Here is a 24,069-nt window from a genome sequence, read left to right on the forward strand (position 1 = left end):
GCCATTGGCCGTACAAAGCAATTCGCTTGTTTAGTCGTGATAATATTATAGGCGAAATAATAACAATATCGTCTCAGGGCTCCGCGTGTAGAACAACGACATCGCAATAATATTTGCATTGTATTATTTCTATTATCACCAGCATTGAATCCAAACAATTTTGTTTTTGTTATGTTTTTTTGTTGTTGTTTTTTTTTTGGGGGGGGGGGAAGGGTAGATCTCATTTTTTTATTTTGTTGTACGTTTTAGTAACATCATTCATATTATTTTGATTCATTCGCAATGCATTTGACAATATTGATACACATGATTTAATTTGTACAAATTAAAAACGTTATAATTTATTTTTATTTTTTTTAAACCGATCTAATGCGACGATTTTGTTTCTTGCATAGAAATCGATTGCCCTTTCGACGAAGTTCCGAGATGGGTCTTCTTCGCCTTCAATATTTATTTTCATACAATAGGTATCTCACAACAATATGTCTTATTGTCTTATTTCGAAACTATAGTAATTAGTAGGTATACGTTATTGAAACATCGATCAAAATAAATTACGAATATATTTTTTTTATCGTCATCAGATGAGTTCTATAAGCATTGCGATGTTTAATTTTTAATATTTAATTTGAATGTGTGATTGATAAGAATGTTTATTGATAAATATGTAGTAATAAAAACGTTTTGTTGACAGCATAGATAATAAAGATATGGATAGGACATATCGGTCTTATCAACGGTATTTAAGGGGTCCAGTTGAGGCCAAACAAGTATACCTATATAGAGTATCAATTATCATTATAAAAACGCCTCAATTGCCTTCCCCTCCAGGCACGCGGCCTCAAATATATTTAACATAGGCGTGGCCTATCCATATCTTTATTATCTATGGTTGACGGTTGTATTTTATGGGGGAAGGGGCAAATGAAATTCATGGGTGACATTCGTTCCTCCGCAGTATACCTGGACATAACATATCCTCTATATTTTGAATATCATTATGTCATTACGTATTATTTTTTTCGGTCATCGTAATGGTATCCTATCGACTATCGCCCGTAGACATTATGGGACTTATACAGTTATACCCTGTGTGGCAAGGCCGTGGCCAGGGGGGGTTTAGGATTCAACCCCCCCCCCCCTCCCCCGAAATTTTTTTGAAATAAGACTGATTAGTTAGAATTTTATATTTTATTACATAATATAACATATTTATACATTAACCCCCTCTCAAATATTTTTTTGGCTATGGCCTTGCTGTGTGGTAGGTTATGAGTTGTGACTGTGTGATGAATCATTCGGTGGCGCCGGTCCGTACGGTCGTGTATTTGTGTTATCATTGCGTTATCTCCTTCCTTTTCTCACTCATCCGGCGAGATTACGTTTAATACACTTATACAATATTGTCAATACTACGTTAATTATTACTTTTATTATTCATAAAAACAATAGTGTAGATACCTAGGTACATAAAAATTTGTGGTGAAAATTATAATGATACATGATAAAATTAATTAATTAATTAATATATTTATTAATTCATTAATTTAATCATGTTAAGCATTTTTTTTTTTTGGAAGCTGGGAGATTTTACTTATCACAAAATGTACGACCTTCAAACAATCATATTTTTAGTTATACGTACTTTTTTAAAAACTATAAATTATAACTTATGAACAAATATTACTACATTTACCAATTCAATATTCCAATCATTATTTGTTTTATTTGATAATTCAATAAGAAGTTTTTCTGGTTTTTTTTTTAAATATAAGTTTGATTTATGAATAGCATTCCTATTATAGTTGCAAAAACGTAAATTTAATTAAACTTGTATTACAGTTTTTATCATGTAAACATTAAGGACACACACGCGAGGTGTAACACCAAAAGCCCCAAATTATCTTGCCCCCGCGCAACGCGGGGTCGCGGGCCCAAAGTTACGCCACCGTTGGTGTTATGAATTATAAAAGTTTTGAATAATGTAGTAGATAATATGAAATCATATTTTTCGTGAAGTATCTTGGTTGGCCAATGGCCCATTTCAAGTTGTATTATTAATTGGTAAAAATCAACCGTGTCCTGTTAAATGGCGTATTCATGAGAATTGTTCTTCCCTAGTTTATCCTACTGCTATACACAATTCTCGGTAAGTTATAAATATAAAATAAAGATCAAACAATCAGTATAACAGCCGATGTCGACAACTTTTTTTGTTTGGATTTTGTTTTTTTAATTCGTACATATTATAAATGCAATTATTATCATAATTGTAAAATAATAATTTTACTACATTATTAGTGTATAACATAGATACTACAATATACTTTGCTCATAAATAATAATTTCAAAATATCATATTAAAAGATAAGAGAACTTCCTAGTGTTTATATGACAAGGTTGCGATTTGCGATCCTGACATAATTTTCTATAACTATATAATATTTCACGAGCTATTATGCGTCGTAATTATATTTGATACACTCATTATGACTTTTTTACATTTATATATTTAATATGAATAAGTACTATTATAGCCTATAGGTACTAACACTAAAAAATTATTATATTTGTCATTTACGAACATTGTTGTTGAAGTTATTGGCTATTAATTTATTGTAGTTGCTATTGATAATGTGCGCATGTGCTCATACTACATTATTTTTGTTACTTGATTTAATTGTGTTTAACTCATATTCATTAATTATTCTGAGACGCAAGCGATACTATAATAAAAGTATGAACCCTGCAATTAAAGCTGGTATTAATTCAAAATAAATATTATTGGCAAAACAAAAATAGGTACCAAGCTTTAGAAACCCAGTTTTTTATTTGTACAAAAAAAGATTGTATTTTTAATATTGTTATCCATCTGTCATTTATATGTTATACATCCATCACCCATGTTTCATGTCTTATATAATATATTTATTATTCTACATCGGGTACTATAAAGTATAACTTTATTTTTTAAGTAATTTTCTACATATTTAAATGTTCATATCGAAATTTCTTTCAAAAGACGAAGAAAAAACTATACATTGCCTACTTACGTCTTATCGTCATGTACGGATGTGAAACATGGGCCACGACGCAGGGTGATGAGAACAAACTATTGACTTTTGAAAGGAAAGTACTTTGAAAAATTGATGGGCCTGTGTTAAATCCAATTACTGGTTTGTACGTGCGAAAAAAATGCAGACTTAAACACACTGTATAATACTCCAAACGTACAAGATTTTTTGAGATCCAAAAGACTTGAATGGGCTGGCCATGTATGGCTTACAGAGGGGAAATTGATTAGATAGGCTCTCATTAAAAAGCCAAATAAAAAACAACCTATGAGAAGGCCATGTCAACGTTGGATGGATCGAGTAAGAGATGACTTAAAAAAATTGAGAAATGGAGCTATAGTATGAGGAATGAGGATGCAGAAAATCGAAAACTTTGGAAAACTTTGGTAGAAGCTGCAAGCGCCTAAATAACGCGTGAAGCAAAAAAAAATACATATTGAAGATGCTATGTTTTATATATCAAACAAAGTTATATTTTAATTCAACTATTTTATTCGATTTATGAAATGGAAAACCAATAAATTAATTCTATTAAACGATATTTCACATTTAGACCTGCTTTAATTTAATTTGATATTTTTAAATTCTGGTTGCTTTTCCAAAAAGGAATTTGCGAATGAGATTTTTGTTTTAATTCTTGACTTTTACAGTTTTCAAATACAGTTTCTTCTTCATTTTTTTATTCTATTGTATTATTACACGGGTCACGGAAAACTTATTTTGGTCTGTCCACATTTATCTTTTTTATATGACGTGTCTAATGTCTATGGAAACACGTGGCCTAACCTTTGAATTACAGGTTTTGTATTTGATGTTGTATCCATAGGCGCCAGGTTTTTTGTAAATGCCAATGGGGGCCGAATTTACTAATTATTATCCTTAACTTTTGCCCTTCAAAATAATTTAAATATATGTGGTTAAAGAGTAGAGACGCAGGAAGTCGACTACTTATGTTTATATTTTTAACTGTCTCCTCTTAAGTTAAACTCAAATCTCAATCTTTTCAATGGGGGCTGAGGCCCCCGATCACCCATGCAGTCGGCGCCTATGGTTGTATCATAAATTATTATTATTTATTGAGACATATTTTTTTAATAATAAAATAAGATGATCACCTCTATAACAATTAAATAATTTTTCAACAAAATTATTAACTCTGATTAATATGATGTCATTATTATATTATACTTCATGTTTTAGATTATTAAAATTACTTTCAATTCTATACTGCTTGATACGGATTTTTTACCATAATCAAACATTCTGATCATATAATACGACTAGACTAGCAAAGGAAAAGTTTCATAGAATTTACCACTAAATTAACTATTTTAAAATATTACTGTGCATCATCTAATTATCTTTCGATACTAATAATTTGAGTTTCACATTTGGTCAAAATAGACTTAGTTTAGTCATTAAATTAATTGACTCAATAAATTTAAATTATTTACTATATAACCAGTCTCTGATAAATCTTTTTTTTAAATTATTATTTTTAATTTATTGCTAATACATCTAAGGTGAAATTAATATTCATTAAAGGCTGGAGAAATTTAAAAAATCTTTTGTATAAAATAATTATATTTAAACAATTTTATTGTCTATATCATCTGTAAGCTATACTTGTGGCGAAGAGTATTGTGTTATATAGTTATATATTATGAAAACAAAAATCGATATTGGTATGCCAGATGTATTTTAATACATGAAATTTGCATAATTGTCATAATTGTATAAGTATTTATTAAAATAAATATAATTATTAATTTTTATTTGAAATAAAATTTTATATTGTGTTTTTGAGAATATTAAACACATACTAGATACGTTTTCGGGAAGGGTGACTTACAAAATTTGAATTTGTGCTTATAAAATGTATACGATATTTTTGCATGGTCAACAATTTAGAAATTACAAAATAACCTGGTTTTTTTCAAAAATTAACTATGACTTTGTTGAGCTCTTTTTGCAGGAAAACATTTATTTGAGGGTCAAAACTTAGGTAACAAATTCTGATTTTGTGTTGATAAACTGTTACAAAATGCTTACTTAATTATTTTAATAAAAAATAGTTGCAAAATTTTATTTTTTGCGTTGGTTTCAAGCTGACGGATTTCTCAAATGTAAATAATTTATAGTTAAACATTAATAATGCTTAATGAATCATACAATTATTGATATGTTTTAACTATTTTCAATTGTTTAATTTTTCCTTATTTAAATATCGCCGACATTGTATCATGTCAGTTATGAACCTATAACATAAATACACAATAAAAACGGAAATTCAACTTAAAATAATCTTAATAACTGTTAAACGTTAAACAGAGTAAGATTTAGTTTCTGAACTTAATTTACCTGGTTTGTTTATATAAAGATTATCTAGAAAAGATCATCCAAAGATAATGTTAATAAAAGTCATATAAAATCGATGTCTTCGCCTACGGTTGTACAACTTTTATGTTACTATTAGCTTTTTGTACAGCTGTGTTGCCTGTATTAGTAATTAGGGTGTCGGCGAAATTGGTTGCTAGTAACACAAATGCCCAACTGCAATAATTGAGTACCTAGTGGACATTGCAATCAATCTTGTTTTATTTGTGCTATTTTAATTATTGTATAAGAAAGTTTCTTGCGAAGTAAGGACGTCTGTTGTATCTTCAATAAAAATATCCTTATGACGTTTTGCTACCACTATTATACACTCACACTGCAGGATACTAATGCGCATCCTTGAACCGTTCGGTGACCAACCATAATGGCATTTCTTTTTCAGCTCTTCTTAGATATACAAGAATAACTGTAATTTATATTTATACAATGCCATATTGGCATACCTACATAAAATACTGCTATATACCTAGAAAAAACATTTAATTAAACATAAAAATAACTCAATATATGTCATACAACGATTACCAGGGAATTTGTGGTTTTAATTTTGATACTACATTAATTGTTTCATAATGTATAAGATACGTAGTACAACAACTAACAAGTGTAATGAGAAAAGATTTTGTAAAATTCGGTTTTAAAAAGAGACTCTCTCTGGGATTTGTTGTCTCAGAAAAAACGATTTTTATTTTGTTTATATAATTATACGATAGAGTTGCCATTTATTAAATTGGTTACAAAAAATAATATAGTAGTTATTATTGTTGAGATACATTTTCAACATGTATTTTACATTTTCGTTAAATGTCAAAACCATCTATTTAACGTTGCGCTCCACACATATTATTATTGCGTTTTGTTATGTTCGATTACGGTTCGGACAGTTCGGTTGTTTAGATATATTTACCAGTGGCGTATTTAGGGGGGGGGGCAAGGGGGGCAATCGCCCCGGGCAGCACTTGTTTGGGGGGGGGGCAGTAAATGTAACTGGAAGGTTTTATTTTTAAACTGATTTAAACAATTGTAAAAAAAAAAAAATGTGTGCCCAGGGGGCAGCAAAATCCTAAATACGCCTCTGATTTTTACATGCTATTTTATGAACGTTTTAGTTAATGGTTTTTATTTCAAATATAAACTCGTCATCGTGACAGGTAAATTACTAACTTCTCTTACCACTTAAATATTATAAATAAATATTTTTGATTTAATTATTAAATATTACGTGTTTTATTATTTAAATATAAATTATAACTTACAAGCTACTTTATTTTGTATGATTTGAAAATAATTACATTGAGTATAAAATAATAAATTAAACAACGTTTGATTCACATAAGAGGTGTAATTTTTAACGTGCATCAAAGTGCATGGCCGTATGGGAACAACTAATAGTTATTTACAAGCCGGGGATATATATTTAAACATTTATTCAATATGCAACCTAACGTATATTATACAAAGTATCCACCAAAAATGTACACATAAATATGAGTATGATGTGATCTATAATATTGTACATAATACACATTTTATTATTTACAAGAAGTATGACTCAATACCTAATAGAGAATCGCGGTTAAAATAATGATTTGTATGATGTGTTTCATCATATTATGATATAATATGTGACACATTGTAAAAAACTGCAAATCGAATGTGAGTATGTGATCCATGTAATTTATTAATATATGGGTCATGGCAGTTAAAGTTAGTTTTTATAAAAAAAAAAAAAACAGGGGCACCGTAGTCTATGGACTGTAATTGTCAATCTAAATATTTTATACTCTCGAAATATAGTTTACAAATAAAACACTTCACATGTATATATATATATATATAGGTATAAAAAAGTCGTATTATATTTACACCATTTATAACTCAAGAAGGGCTGGACCGATTTTGATGATCTCTGATTTGTTGGATTCGATTCCACCCCGAATAGCAGAATAAATATTAAATATTAAAAAAATGCACGTAAAAAAAATAATAGAGATTTAATTTTTATGTCGTCGTCATTACTATATATTTTTATGTTTTTCCGCAAGTTATTGTACGAATCAAAAAATTGCAAGCATTGATCTATTATTATTATTCAAGCTCTACGTTTATCAGCCAGTGAGTTAGTCAAGTAATAATATTTTAGTCATTCTGCTTGGCGTTGCCCGTGAGACTCTCTTATGATTATGCGAGCAGTATTTTATCAGGTAGGCAATCCACCCGTGGTGGATAGCGGACCCCGCGAGATGTGTACGTAAATTTATAATTTCTAACCCTTAAGTTTCTAAGTTATCATTAAGTTGAAGTTATGCATTTTTTTTCTAATACGGTGGATAAAATATAATAATATGCCATCTCGTGGTTTTTATATTGTTACCCGCTGGTAAAACTTGGTATAACTTGTTATGTTAGTCTATTGCTGTGATTTTGAGATTTACGGTGGACATTGATTTATTTTGCTAATTCTTTTTTTTGTTGTTATGGTTTTGACAAAATATAACAACAGGTTTATAAGTTATAACTATTATATTCAATTTTAACCAATAACGACCTTACAATAAACAAAAATATTGTTTATTTTCTTGCTGGACAGTGACGTCATTGTTGTTGTTTTTTACATCCAGATTCCGTACTTTTCTGGTGGATTTTCCTAAATTTGTATTACATAAGAATCTTTTCCTGCGACCAATAGGAGCGAATCATCAGTAAAAAATGTTACAAAAACGGGGTAAATAAATAATATTAATAAATAATTGTTACCATGGTTACCGAAAATAAAATAATAATAAAAATCAGTACTTTAATTTTTTTTTTGTTAAACTGTTACCATGATTACCGAAAATTAAAATTTTTTTTGTGCACTTAAGAGGGCAATATATAACTCCGAAACCACTATACAACGTATTATAATTTTATTTGTTATTCGTTCCTAATTTCCAACAATAAATAATTGTTTGTACTTGGTAATAGCTAGGTTATTAATAGTTCAATGTGTAATGTGCATCGACTATCATTTTAAAATAACTTTGGATTATTTATCTATAGTAAATAATGTTATATTAACGTGTTAAGACCACTTTTAATATTGTAGTAAAATTGTAAAGATGTAAAAGAAATCGTGCCAATAATTAGTAACAATTCGACCATGGGTATAATATGTGAAGGATATACAATATCCATTATTCAAATATATATAATACCAATACCAACATATGGAATATAGATACATGCACGAATGCACGATGCGGTTTTGTAGAAATGTTTTGAAGAAAAAAATGTAAAACAAGCTACAGGGCTTCGGATTAATCAGATTTTATGCAAATCATGAGTAATAGCAATGAATAGCAATTTCGTAAGAACTACTATTGTAATGAAGTAATTATTGTTTCGAATAATTTAAAGTTAAAACAAAAATAAAATAATTAACAATGTACAATATAAATATTATAACTACTTACAAATACCTAGGCTACCTTGAGTAAGTACTAAGTAATCGTCTGAATTATTAAACTAGAATAAAAACGTATTTAATTAATAATTTCTGATGTTTTTTAATGTGTTAGTACTAAGCAGTTATGTTATTTATAGTGTTAACATTCGCAATAACAATAATGTAATGTTACAATAATAATGTAGTTATTTTTGGGACGCAACTATAGGTAGCTAAGGTGGTATACAGCCCATAAAAATTGGTTGGTTAAAAACTATAAACTATCTTTTGTTTATATTTTGTTCAGCACATTTTCATTATTAATTTTTATCCCGCTATTTTTTTTTAACTAATATAAATAAATATGGTTCGAAATAGAACTTAGAGTCAGGCTTTTGTATTTAATTATTTTAAATTATAATTATAAATATACCTAATAATCATTATCAAGCTCAAAGTTAAATTTTAATCGTTTACATAATATTCTTTAAAAAATAAATACTAAGTACCAATGCAATAATTCGAAATTATTATATTAGGTATATTGTTATTTAGTAATAATTTGAACAATAGTATATTATACAATGTGGCCATAAAATGCCATTAATTTGTATAGTCATTTAAAATATAAGTATAGTCTATTCCAAATAAGAAACACCCACGGCGGCGCCGAGTTTCTGTCAGGCGGCAGTCAGGTTCCCTCACCAAGTAGTTGTTCAACTGCGCCGCGACGGCAAAGTTCGAGTAGTGAAGCCACGTCTATGCGCAGAAGTCGTGGGTGGTTTCTTACTCGGAATAGACTATAGTTAGGGGTATTTTTCCCACAGTCAAGAATATAATCGTGTTATACTTGAGGACTTGTTTCTGGATTAGAGTTGTTTTATTCTTATCCAGACTAAGACTACCTTTAAGTTTCCACTGACTGTAGGCAATTGTTGTTAAAAGAATTAAAAATAATATTATGATAATGATGTAAGTTCTTTGTACTTACGAAAGTCGAAGTGGGGAGGTCGTCGCCATTAATACAGTATTTAGTCGACGCATTCGGATAACGGTAATAGTAGCGACATCTACCGCTGTAGTTTTGAACTTTTCGACTTGTGCAAACATAATAATATTATTATTATTATAGTTTTCGGACAGCCGTTTACAAATTTTTAATAATACATAATATTATTAATTATATTATATTATTTTAAGTTTATATTATTAATATATACTTATTTATATGTATACATTTTATATCTTAAACCGTGATTATAACCAATATAGGAAGTATTGTAATAATGTAGTTAATAATCAGTGGGCATCGGTAATTGTATTTCAGTTAAACAATAGTAATTAATATGGGTCACAGACTGATGGAACTGATGGACTTACAATGGAAACGGGCATGTCTCTTTCCAACTGTTGTCTGAACACTGGACAGGACTAAGGTCTGAAAATCGTGTGTATACAGTGGTTTTATATATTACTTAAGGCTGTTTGAGTAACGATTTGAGCACGAATGATTAGGTATATTTAATTTTTATTTGTTTTGAACTAGTATCTATTTATGACCGTGTTTTGTTTAGTTTTTTATAGTTATTACTTATTACTAAGTTTGTCTTGATGATGATCTGAAACTACTTAGTAATTAATTTAATCGTTGAGGCTTAAACTTTTAAAGACCTAAACGTTAAGCCTAAATACGACACCGTCGTCTCTCGATGAGCAGGGCCTGATTAAGGAGTTGGTCACCAGTAGGCTAGGGTTAGCAAAAATTCTACATTCGTAAAAAAAAAATGTTGTGGCGCCCCCAATTTAACGTTGACCAATTGGCGCCCTAGGCTAAGCCTATTGGTTAATCAGGCCCTGTCGATGAGTAGTCGATTATAGTTAAATATTAATATAGGGTTAGTATTTTAATAACAATTTTTGTTTTTTATGCTTTTTTTTTTTTTAGTTCAGATTTTTGACTTCCGACCAGCCGATAAAAATGACGATAATGTTCTCTTTAAATTTTTTATTTTATATTTTATAGAATATATTCTATTTCTAGATTGTACTTTAAAAGTATTTATTATCTACCTACTTTCATACTTTTTTTAAACAGATATAACCCATAAAATAATCAATAAAAACTATCGGATAAATTATAAAAATTATACATATTATGTGATTTATTTTAAATTTTAGTAAATCAAATATTACATCCTACGAGGGATCTAATTATTATATTCACCATTATCATATAAATACGAGTATATGTTAACAATACTCAATAATAATGATGTAATATTAATAATATATATATATCAATATTTTCGCATATATATTGTATATTTACTTACTAGGTAGTAGGTACATAGTTTCTATTAATAAAATTGCTAACTATGGATACATAACATATTAAATTATAATTACAAAATTATATCATACGTAAAACTGATAAATTGTGTTTTTACATAGGTATAAAAAACATGTGGCTGCTACAGGAATAATAATACAGAAGAAACAGATAAATAGGTATTTGGAAAAAAATTAATTTCAATAGGTACAAAAAAAATTTATATTAAATATTAAAAATGGTCAAGTAGTAATAATAATTTGGTACAAATGCTAAAATAATACAACTACTATAATATTATTAACAATAATTGATTTTGATTTTTCATAGTTTTTTATAATTTAATAACAATAACACTTAACAGATACATTCTTATCGCTATAGGTATCTTCTACCTACTAAATACTAATTGTACAATATTATTCACGTAGAGATATGCCAAACGCATACGAGTATTTGGGATGGAATCTACCTAATCTTAGATGTAAAATAAATTGTAATTAGGTACTATTGATCATTTAACTGTGAACTGTACCTACCTATTATGAACACGAGTGAGGTACACCCACTATAACAAACATATACATAACTCCGCGCAGACTAACTAAAATTTAAATCGGTCAAATTATAACATACCTACTTAAATTTATTTTTATTCATGCGATAACCCGATAAATGTGATACAAATATTTGATGAGCAGTAATTGTAGATTATAAAAATATAATAGACAAAAAAGATTACAGTCAATACTTAGGTAATCTATACTATATCTACTTAATATTGACTTTAAATTTTAATAGTGAGTACTTTGCAGCTAATTGCTAGTATATACTAAGTTTACCTACTTACGACTGAGTAGGTACCAAGTTACTAGATATGACATGTTTGTAATTATCTAATATTTTGTACTTTGTTGTAAATACTAAACTAAATTACTAGGTACTCAATTATTCATAATAGTATAATACCAAATACTTACATAGTTACATCAGACTGTGTAATGTAGTTATAATTTAGCTTAGGCTATTATTATACAATTATGGGTGTTTAATAATTAATACACTTGATATGATAAGATAAAATAATCATTGAGCGTGGATTAAAAATCGATGAAAAAACATTTGACTTGTATAGGTTAGTTTGCCAATTTAAGTGTAAACATTTTTATTTTGCATTTGGTTAAAATTTAGAAACCTTTAAAGTATAAATATAAATGATTTAACAATTTATATAAGCATGGGATTTCCAATTACACGATGAGTAAAAAATTAAAAATTATTTAATAAAGTAATTTTAAATATTAAAGACTCTGCGTGGCTTTAATGCGGCTGGACAGTTCTGATTCAAGCAGTCGCAACCTGTCCCAGAACACCATGCTTAAAATGACGTGAGGTCCAAGTCGAAGGTAGCACGGAACGACGCCTTTGTAAAGTCCGTAGATTCCTTCTTGCTTAAAAGTCTTGGTCATACATTCAATGTACGATGAATATAAAAGACCACGGCCTTTAGCGTCAACAGCTGCAGTTAAAAATAAAATAAAATATATAATATTTATAGGCATTGCACGATTAACAATTTTTATATACTAAGAGAGTTATTCAATACACAGAGGGATTAATCAAGCATGTTTAACTCCATTTTTTCAAATTTATTCAAATTCAGATTTTTAGAGTTTTTTAATTGGTTCCAATATTTGTAACGATTATAAATATAAACACTACGCGTCGCTAGTAATATTTTACAGTGGCTGCAACTGCAACGGTATTGCTTGATAACCGGCAATAGTTAGCGCTCGAGGCAGTCCCGTATTACGACCCACGTCTTTTGATAACTTTATGAGTTAAAGTTGCAAAATTAAGACTCACGAACATTCAAGCAAGTATTAAGACACCTAAGGATTATAACCAACCACACCTGACATTCTACATTATTGTTTTACTGGTCGAAAAAGGATAAAAATATTTTGTTCAAAACCACTGTCAGTGTATTGGAAACATGCATATAAGAGGCTCAGAGAGATCAGCCAAAACAGCTCACTTGCTCACCGCCTTTAGAAATGGTGAACAGCGGTTCCTAACGAGGTTTCAGAGTCCTGGGTACAGCTAATCGGTATTGTCGGATTGCCTGGCTTACGGTCAACGTTGTGCCACTTAACCATGATCTAAACTATTTTATAGAGAGGTGCACCACCGCCCGCCGCAGACCGAATTAGTGCCGTCATCCGAGACAGTGCCGCACTATGTGAGTCCACCGCAGCCCGCCGGAGCACTACCGCAGTCCGCCGGAAACTTTGCCATAGCTCGCCGGAGACATTGTCATTTATTTCTTTGACCATCATCCAATCGATGTCATAACGTACGGATACGTCAATACGTGAGTCAAATATATTCAAATACATATATGTTTGCCCGGGCCGGGTATGTGGTGCTAGTTTTGGGCCGTAAGTCCGTAAACATGATTCATAACATTCATTTCATTGCTAAATAAAATATAACCATGATTCGTGGCTCGTACTAATACGTAAATAAGAAATAAGTATAAGGTATGTATCTGATATCTGTATGTCCAGTGGTTGACTGGACGAGCGGGATACCGGGTTTCCTGCTTTCCCTGTGGACCGCGGCTCGTATAAAATATATTATATTTATTAATATTATTATGAAATTATAAATTAAAATGTTATCGAATAACTAATAACTAATAAGTATATAATATCATTAAACATAAAAACCCAGATTTCTGTTAATTTAAAATGCGGGACCGGGTTGTATTCGGCCATCATATAGTAGCTAATAGTATTGAGTACCTATATATTGTTTAGTGTTTACTCAATGCTAAATACTAATAGGTAATATTGGATATCCCTCTACATATTATATTTTATATACTCATGATAATATACCTATGTTTTAATTAGTCATTGTTATTTTTCAAAAAAATGTGTTATTTATGCCTAGAGTAACCACAGCTATCTCAGATAACTAACTAGTATGTATACAATTATGTAAAAAGGGCTTTTTGTATTGAGATAAAAATGTAATTGTTAGCGAGAGGTTTTTTTTTAATTATGGGCCGGTCAAAACTTTTGCCCCCCTTCTCAAAACCTGAAATGACGTCACTGGTTAAATACCTTGGTTGTAGAGTCTGGTGGATACCAGATCAAATGGTGCCATCACTATTGACATTAGAATTCCGCCCAGCATGCTACAGATGAGAGTGCTCAGGAATTTCTGGTCCTTGGTCAACACCCCGTTATCGATGAGAGCTTCGTTAAGTAAGCTTATCGTGCTCAGTTGCGCAGCTGACGCGACACCAATACGTACCATGGCTCCGGTCGCTCCACGCCACAGCCCGCGGACTACTCCGTATTTATTGTACAACGTTATTAGACCGTTTATCGTACTGGTAGTGTTATGCTGATGACCGACAGCAGTTGATTGGGCGGAAAATGATTGCAGGTGAATTTTTAACTAAACGAACGAACCATGTTGTAATTTTAATACATAGGTATGTTATGCTAAATAATAAAATAAAAACATCAAAATCTGTAAGCTTTTGTTCATAAATAAAAGCGCATTATTGCAAATAACACAAACCAGTTATAATCAAAGGCGTGCAGTCAGGCAAGCGAGGTAAGCGCCGCATACCCGCTCAAAAAGGAAGAAAAATAAATTTAGTTAATTCATTATATCAATGAGCATTACAATATAAGTTTTCTATTATAAATATAGTAGGTATACTCATCAGTAATTATACTTTATTATCTATATTATAATTTTATAGTAGGTAATTGGTAAGAAAATTAATAAATTAAGTTCATGTTGGTAGTCCAGCTCCAGATAGGTAAGGTATCGGCCCACCGAGTTTTAGGATTTTAACCAGCCCATTTATCAATAATATAAAGTCATTAATTCATATTTATATACTTTTTTGAGCCGTTAAGAGTAACAGAGTTTGGGGTATTCAAATATTTTCGACCATAAATTACTAAGTCGGAATATAGAATTAAGATAAGTCTCTATGCACATGGCAAACTTTGTTCGGTGTTGAAACCGTACCCTTTAATTTTTATTGACGATCTATGACTACAGTACAGCCGTCCGTTTACAGGCTATTACTCAAGGGCTATATAATATTAGAGTATTTAAATATTGTTTTTATTATTTTTAAATTAATTATTTTAATAGTAGTTATTACAGTTAAGTTATAAATTCGATCACTCTCCCCTTACAATGATTCTAAGACGCGCTTGTATTTATGTACAATATACAAATATAAAATAATTATAAATTGTTCTTACCATTCCCAGTGGGCTGCCCAAAAAACCACCCAACATGCCGGCTCCAGCTCCGACGAACGCGGATTTAATCAGCGAAACGGTGCCATCATTTTTAAGTATCCACTTTTTTTTCTGTGCCAAATCAAAAATGCCTAATCTCGTACCGTTCAAAAACACTTGATGTCCCATAGATGGTAATAGACCTTTTTGCAGGGCCAATGGCCCTTCGTTTTTTGCCACCACATAAATAGCGTGAACAAAATTTCTATAATGGATTTTGTAACTGCCCGCTTTTTTCAGCTCTCCTTGTAGCTGAAACCGGGTTTTTATTACTTCTAACGGATTGGTGAAACACACAGCGCCACTGGCGCCCAAAGCACCCAATACAAATTCCATTTTAAGTCATTTCTAAAAAAACATAAACAATTATAAAAATAAATATTTAATTTATAGATAATAATGCATACAAATTTGAACGCCCTAATACTCTTTGTAATATACGAGGAGTACATAGTAATGTAACAGTGTAAGGTAGAGAGCCTATATAATAATTATATAATATATAAAATAATATATTATTATATAGGCTCTTTAGTGTAAGGTATAATTGTATATAATTAAAAATTGTAATTTTTTTTTTTTTATTATGCGCAATTATATTAGGTATCGCATATTGCAATTACAATTTCTTAATAATTGATAATAAATGAAAAATGTATTTATATATAGAAATAATATTATAGTATAACATTAGTATTACTGTTCATTTAGGTACGCGTCAAATGGCAGATATATTATATACATATGAGTAAAATAGATCATGCCTACAATAGTAGTCATCTTTAATTATTTTAATTATGCAGATATCGTATATAAATGAATCAAAAGGTCGGTCACACATACCACGCACATAATGGATTTAATAACACGTGGTTAATATAATAATGTGATATTGTTATGTATAGTATATGTACCTACTTGTATTCATTAATATTTTAACGATAAAGTATTATCTCATATAGTATATTTTTTTTTTCATTAGACGAGATTATAATTTATATGTCAAAAAAAATGTATTGCTAATTGCTATAGTTAATTTGTATTCTGCTATCACAATATATTAAAAAAACAGTATTACAAATACAAATTTAGGAAAAATATAGTAGGTAATAGTTATTAAAACATTTGTCATAATATGCAATAAGAAAAAAAAATTAAAACATTTATTTATGTTCTTCGGAGCTTTATTACCAAATAAATAAATACAATATTATCTACGCCTATATTGTATATTTCTATATTCAAAATTATTCTAAATGACGATTTATTTTACGCTTTTCATAATTCATATCATTAAAATATTAAATCATATAGAGATATTATTAGCTTGTGAATGTAAAATTGTGTATGCAATTTGTATATGTGGAGTAGGTATTATATTTAGCGTATTAGTTGCTCTAATAACCATAAAATAATTCATCTCGTATTTGGTTAGAAATAAATATTTTTATAACATCATTGTTATAAGTTATTAATTTTTCCAAGTGGAAACATATCGTAATAATATTAATTTAAATTAGTTGAGATAAATATTTTGATACTGTGTCCACGTGTATAATTTAGCTTAAGGATAATTTTCACGTGTAGAATTTGGCTACTTAAGTCACATACAATACATTTTATAGGTATGTAATAATTTTATTCAAGTATTACAAATGTCGTAAGTAAGAAAAAAGTAATAGGTAAGTGGGGCCAAGAAACTCATTGTCTAGTTGTCTATACGACTACTGACTACATTTTATATTTGTGCATTTTAATTATTATTATTTATACTAATTGTACACGATTTTAGTAACTTTCCACATTCAGCGAATGCTCACACAAGTATATGCAATATGCATATTGTGCTCCAATCAAAATCGGAAAAATTTCAACTTTTTCATACAAAACTATAATACATACGCTTAAATAATATAATTATAATACCTAATTGTAAATTGAATATTTATTACTGTATGGTTAAAAACTTGTACCTATGCAACAGTATGTTTTTTTGTTACCTACATCCAAATGGAGTTTAGTGAGTATTATGCTCGATTTATATTATTCTGATGGAAATGGTACTATTTTTATTTTGCATGTTTTTGCATATATTGAGCTTATTGCATATTTTTGCATACTTAACATGATCGTTTTTATTGTATTTAAGCTGATAATAATTAAACTGATCAAAGTATATAACTTGGTATTTTGGTCAAAATAAATTTTATTTTATAAATATAACCCCATGATCAACGTACTATGACACTACGTTCTCGAAAATTTAAAAAAATATCTGATCACAGCATATATAACACACGTGTTTCTACTATTGAATATGAATTATAAATTGTAGGTATTACTAAAATAATAATTAATGCATGCAAAAAATAAATAAATAATTTTTAATTTTTAATCTCAATTATATTATATTAAGACAATAACCTAACCTTATCACGGATCTATTTCAATAAATAAATATTTTTTTTATACTTATACTTTTGTGTATCTCTTAAAAATTAAAATGCATATTTTTGTAAATAAATTGTATATTTTATACAATTTTTTATTGCATATAAATTCTAGCCCTGTTTATTAGAAATACTTTCTATCAATATATGTTTATTTATTCTGTTATTCTTTTTCTTTTTTTTTTTAATAAAATAGTTATTATTTTTGTTTTGAAATAGTTTAAAACATTGCATTTACCGAGGAATGAATTTATTTAAATACAAGATTAATAAAAGTTACACATTTAAACGATCTATAATAAATATGAAAATAAAGAATTCAGGGTATAATCGCATGATCTGTTGTATAAATATATAATAGGTCTTGAGTTTACTGTATTACTATGTATATTAATATAATTGAGTTGAACACTGCAATAGGTGTGTTAAATTTTAATTTAGTGAATTTGAATTAAAACGAAATATACAGCGGATTTTGTTAAAAATTTGTTTTGCGTGATTTTCCTTAATTCTTTTATATATGTTTACTTTTGAGACTTTTCAAAGGGCCAGCTAAATCCAATTTTCTACTCGTATAATCTCCCTCTGACTCTCTAAGTTATAAATCGAAGAATTTTTATTGTTTAAAAAGATGATGAATGATGAGACAAAAAATAACACAGCATTGTAAAACCAACTTATTCAATGCTTCATTTAGTATCTAAAACTATCTAAAACTACATCATAAGACATTTTAACGTTTTTCGTATGAAATTTGCTAAATAATACATCGATTATCAATATAAATTCTTATAGATTTTCTTTTAATCAATAAAAAAAACATATAGGTAGCTGTTTATTTGAACTTTAATTTATATTACTATTGTATACTCATATGGTATATACTGATGATATCAAAATTTAAGTATTTATGATAGGTACCTATGTAATATTTTTGAAATGTTTATAAAATTAGCGTGATTTATATAGAGAAAAAAGTACCTATTTGAAATAAATATTTCCTAAGCAATATGACATATTTGTTCAGATTTCATCATATTGCCTCACAGCTGTAACATAATCAATACATTAACTCACCACTTGATTTTCGGCAATGAATTTGAATGAATAAATTTAAATCAACTCAATGAAATTATTACTCACTATTATAAGTATCTAGAAATATAATATAATGTACCTATACTGTGGAGATAAGCATAAATAATTGTAATAATTTATAAAGTTAGTTAATTTAATATCACTATAGGTGGTAGGTACGTATTTCTTTCTAGTCAAGTAAATTTTATTACCTTTTTCTTATACTTGAAACAAAAACAATCGATCGTCCGTCGTCAGAAATTTAAACTCGCGGACTCGAAACAGTCGAAACGAGTCTACTGACAGACCGGTGACTACTAATATAACCACAGAACCATACACTACACGGAACAACAACGAATAATGAATTACAATTTACAACCGACGAAGTGGTAAACTACGAACGAGTGCTGAGCGCATGGCGTGTGCACGAGCACGAGGTTGTCCGAGGATACTCGAGAACGTTCGCGGCAAACATACAGCTGATTATTATTATTAAATAGGTAGTCGTGGCCTTGACAGTGATTATGTTAGTATTATTAATAATAATACCTACTACAGTACTACTCAATGCCGTAACTACCGAGTGTGCCAGGTGTGCACAGAACACGGACCCTCAAGTTTTAAACGGCTTCCTCTGTTTTTGCATTTAACAAAATATAATATGATTACTTTAGTCCTAAATAAAAAAACAATAGTCACTTTTTTCAATGAAAAATAATTAGTATATCAGTACTATAATAATAATTATTAATTAATAATATAATATGTATAAGTCTAAGTTTAGTTAAGAAGTTAATTTATAAATTATAAAGACTTGGTTAAAAATCCTCTGTTATACTCTAACTTGCATACGGGCTTTCAAACATGTAGTTACAGCAATTAGTATGCTACTATTGTACAACTGTTTTAAGTTATATTATTTTACGTTTGTTCAAGTATTCACACATCACTCATTCACGTGTCACGTGCCACGATTAATTAGATCATTATAATCAATTATAAACATTTAATCGATCGTTGATTTTGATCCGAACTGCCTTAATGAAGAAAAAAATCAACATTAATCCTACAATTTGTCGGACCGTATAGATATTTATGGAGGAATAAAATTTATATTATGTGAAAATTATTAGAAAATAGATATGGCATATTATATTATTGTTACAGACTTACAGTGAAATCTACGTGGTAGAATCCGGTGAACGAAAATACGAGTCAAATGAAAATATTCAATGCTTAAATTATATAAATATAATTCGATAGTCTTATAATAGATCTATTTTATTAGATGCATATTTGATAGTGGGTGTTCTATATTACTTATTATAAATTGTGATCGTTGTATTTTTCGCAATGTTAAAGGTAGGTCGTAGATAGTTGCCAAATTAAGATCGCAAGAAGAGAAAAATCACCACAATATAATTGTATTATTATAACATACGTATTTCTGAATAAGGTAACAACGAATTAATAATCATTATACATTTATTTATTGTAGTAGACAACCTCCACAGTAATGTGGTATACAAACATCACCCAGAAATTCTCTTAATCGCTATGTGTTCTCAAATTATTATAATTTATATTATAACCGAATTATGTAGTGGGTAGGCATATTTGTACATAACGGTATACAAATATCAACAAGAATAGAAATTAAATTTTATTTTATTTAACCGATTGAAAAAAAACTTTATCTCGTTTTTGGCACCGCTAATTGAAATACGCAATAATCTTTTAATATAATTATCAATAATAATTCATAATTATACCATTTAAATTGTTAAAAAGCAGATATAAATTTTAAGTGGTTTGTAAAGTAATTTGCTATCAGCGTTAATTTTTATTGTATACAATATAAAATAATAAATATACCATAATTAAAATTATAATCACGGAATATACCGTACGTGCATGTATCGACTATCGTCTATCGGTTAAAAACTGTTAAAACTGTTGAAAATGTACGTGAAAAAGTAGATAAAACCAGATAAACCACATAAAGGGACGGATGGTGAAAAGAATTGGCAAAATAGACTTAATAATATAGAACCTGAAAAAAATAATGTCAACAAAATTGAAAATACACTCGTATATTGCATTGAATTAAATTGATATCTATTTAGTTTAATCGTATACAATAAAAGCCAAATGGTCAACAAATAAATCGAACCTATAATTGTAGGTCTGTAGATACTACAGTGATCAGTAAGGCACGTCTAATAGTCTAGTTTTAACTTTTAGGTAACCCTTTGAATCGTGCAAGACACTGGAGTGACTTCAAAATTTTGGCCCGGGAATATAATTTTTAACGGCCCCTTCTCAACTAGACATTATTTAGTGAGGTATGGGAGGAGGTGCATTCATTTTACTAAAATTATTTTGTACATTTTTTAAAAATATTATTGCATATTTTATTAATTCAAAATTATATAATAATATACCTATATATTTAATATACTATATACCTAGTAGGTAACAAATGTTTTTTCATTTTTTCTTAGCATTTCTTAGCCAACAATAATATTATATAAATATTAAATATTAATGAGGACATCCTCATACTTAAATACATTCCTATAATATGAACCTTAACCGATAACTAGGTAATTATTTAAACAATGATTTTTTATTATTTTTATTTCAACTAATTATTTTTGCATCCATCAACAAAACTGTCTACGTTACTTTAAGAATAATTGCCAGATTATAATAGTTATAACTATAAACATTAAAAAGGATATTTTATATGACGTGATTTGGTTCATTCAGACCATTCTTTTGAATGAGGAGATTTTTCCTAATCTTGTTATAATTTTAACAAAATATAGGTATTATTGCTTGATTTAAAATACTAATTCTACTAGATGTTTAAGACCGATATCGATTTTCCACGCCATTGTGTTAAATATCATCTGATGATTTTACATCTACCTATTGGTTAATGGTTAATGGTTATTAGTAAAACAAATTTATAGAGAATTAATAATTATACAGTAGGTATGTCAGAAAAATATTTTGTTTCATCTCACACTCAACATAGAAATGTACCTACATTGTTATTGTTTTTAATTTTAAGCGAATTAACCTGTTATTAAAATTATAACTGAGAATGTTATCTAGACTCTAGAGCTCCTCATAGGCTATTATCAATATATATAATTTAAATTTTAAAGTGAGTTTTATTTATAAAAATATATTAAAATTTTAATATTAAATATCAACAATTCTAAAAAGTGTTCTATATAATATTATTTCTTTTAAGTTTGATAATGGGATCATTCACTCAAATATTAAAGCAAACCACACAATACATGGTTAGCAGAACGCACATTTTCTGTAACATATGGGTTAAAAAAAGAAAACAAATAACTAAATAATAGGATAAATTAAAAATGTTATTATCAACATACGTTTCTTGTCTTCTTCTAAATCTACGTTTTTTTTTACTTCTGACGTCCTTGCTAAAATAAAAAAAATAATTATTTCATGATATTTATGAGTTTCTTTTAGTGAAGTTGAATCAATAGATTTGGAATTTTTGAACTTCTTATCTTTTTTTTTATCATAGGAGATCCGTGTGTTAAGACTATACGTTGGGATTTATGGTATTATGATTTACATGTTGCTGTAGGTTAAAAACTTAAAAAGAATAATGAAAAAGCAAAAGAAAAATAACAATACCATATTACAAAAGTATTTAAAATGCCTATTGATAAAAATTTCTTTTTTTCTTGTATAAGTGTACACATTACAAAGTTACTTATTTACCTATTATCAAAATGGTTTATTACATTTCTTATATGCTATAGGTATACAATATTTTTACAATTTTAACATTCTTGACTTGTTTAGTACAGATAATAATTGTAATTTGTAGTAATAATAATATTAAATACCTACTTGCAATTGTTTTTATTCAGCTAGGTATTTGATTTTTGTTGACATTTTGTTGTTACTAGTCTAATATTGCTGGTTCGAATTTTTAATAATTTAGTTTAATTATATTATATAGGTATTAAGTAGTCATGTGGTGAAAACGGTTAATAGCTACGTACATTTTTATTTTCTATATCTTGGTATTTTCATTAATTATAGATACTAGTATTTATAATCAATGGTACTTTTAATAAATGCTTAAAGATGCTTAGAACTCTTTAAACTATTGTGTATAGGGTATATAAAATTACAAGTTGACTCACCATCACTAGCTATAATAGTTGAACTGTCTGACTCAGAGCAATTAAATATTTAAATATAATCATTAATCATATTTAAATGGTTTAATGAAGATATTTACCATGTATGCTAAGGTTTTAAAGTTGTAGTAGTATTGATAATTTGAAAATTATTTTTAGACAAACATAGTGTGTAGTTTGGTACTAAAATAATATCTATAATTGTAATGGTTTTAATTAGAATTACTAGTATTTGTTTTAAATTATTTTAATAGGTAAAAGTTAACAGATTTTAAAAATAGTGACATAATATTTCAGTTTCCATATGAGTTTCTACAATTAAAACTGGAAAACTTGCTGTTGTATAGTATACCAAGTAGATAACATTTAAACTTATATATATATATTTAAGATAAACTTATTCTGGTGTTGAGTAGTATATAAAATATTTCTGTTTTATAAGTTTTTTTTCAAATATTAAGAAAAGCACCAACTACTTAAGAACCTATCTCTCTATGCTACTAATCTTATTTAGGTATTAGACACCATCTTCAGTCTTAAAACATAAAGCAATGTTTGTGCTAAAAGAATCTTTACCAGACAAAAACATTAATAAAAATAAAAATACATACACACTACATATACCATTGTAAAGTCAAGATATTTTCGCTTCACTCAAAATCTAAAATTAAAAACATATTTAAACAAATTAAATTAATATTTCATTATAAACACATAATTTATATTTCATTGAAGACATGTTACAGTTTTTATATTCATATAATGCTAATGTT

General features: G+C 28.3%; 1 protein-coding gene across 1 annotated transcript; it reads right to left on the reverse strand.

Annotated features, from left to right (window-relative positions):
* Positions 1-11,431: 11,431 nt before the first annotated feature.
* On the reverse strand, positions 11,432-19,500 carry LOC114130383 (solute carrier family 25 member 35-like). Its single transcript, XM_027995390.2, has 4 exons — positions 19,307-19,500; positions 15,529-15,915; positions 14,359-14,698; positions 11,432-12,746 (listed from the first exon to the last, which is right to left on the reverse strand). Exons 2-4 carry the CDS (start codon positions 15,901-15,903, stop codon positions 12,529-12,531), a joined length of 933 nt encoding a protein of 310 aa, XP_027851191.1. The 5' UTR covers positions 15,904-15,915; positions 19,307-19,500; the 3' UTR covers positions 11,432-12,528.
* Between the last annotated feature and the right edge of the window lie 4,569 nt (positions 19,501-24,069).

This window comes from Aphis gossypii, chromosome 1 (genome assembly GCF_020184175.1).
Source record: "Aphis gossypii isolate Hap1 chromosome 1, ASM2018417v2, whole genome shotgun sequence".
Lineage (NCBI taxonomy): Eukaryota > Metazoa > Arthropoda > Insecta > Hemiptera > Aphididae > Aphis > Aphis gossypii.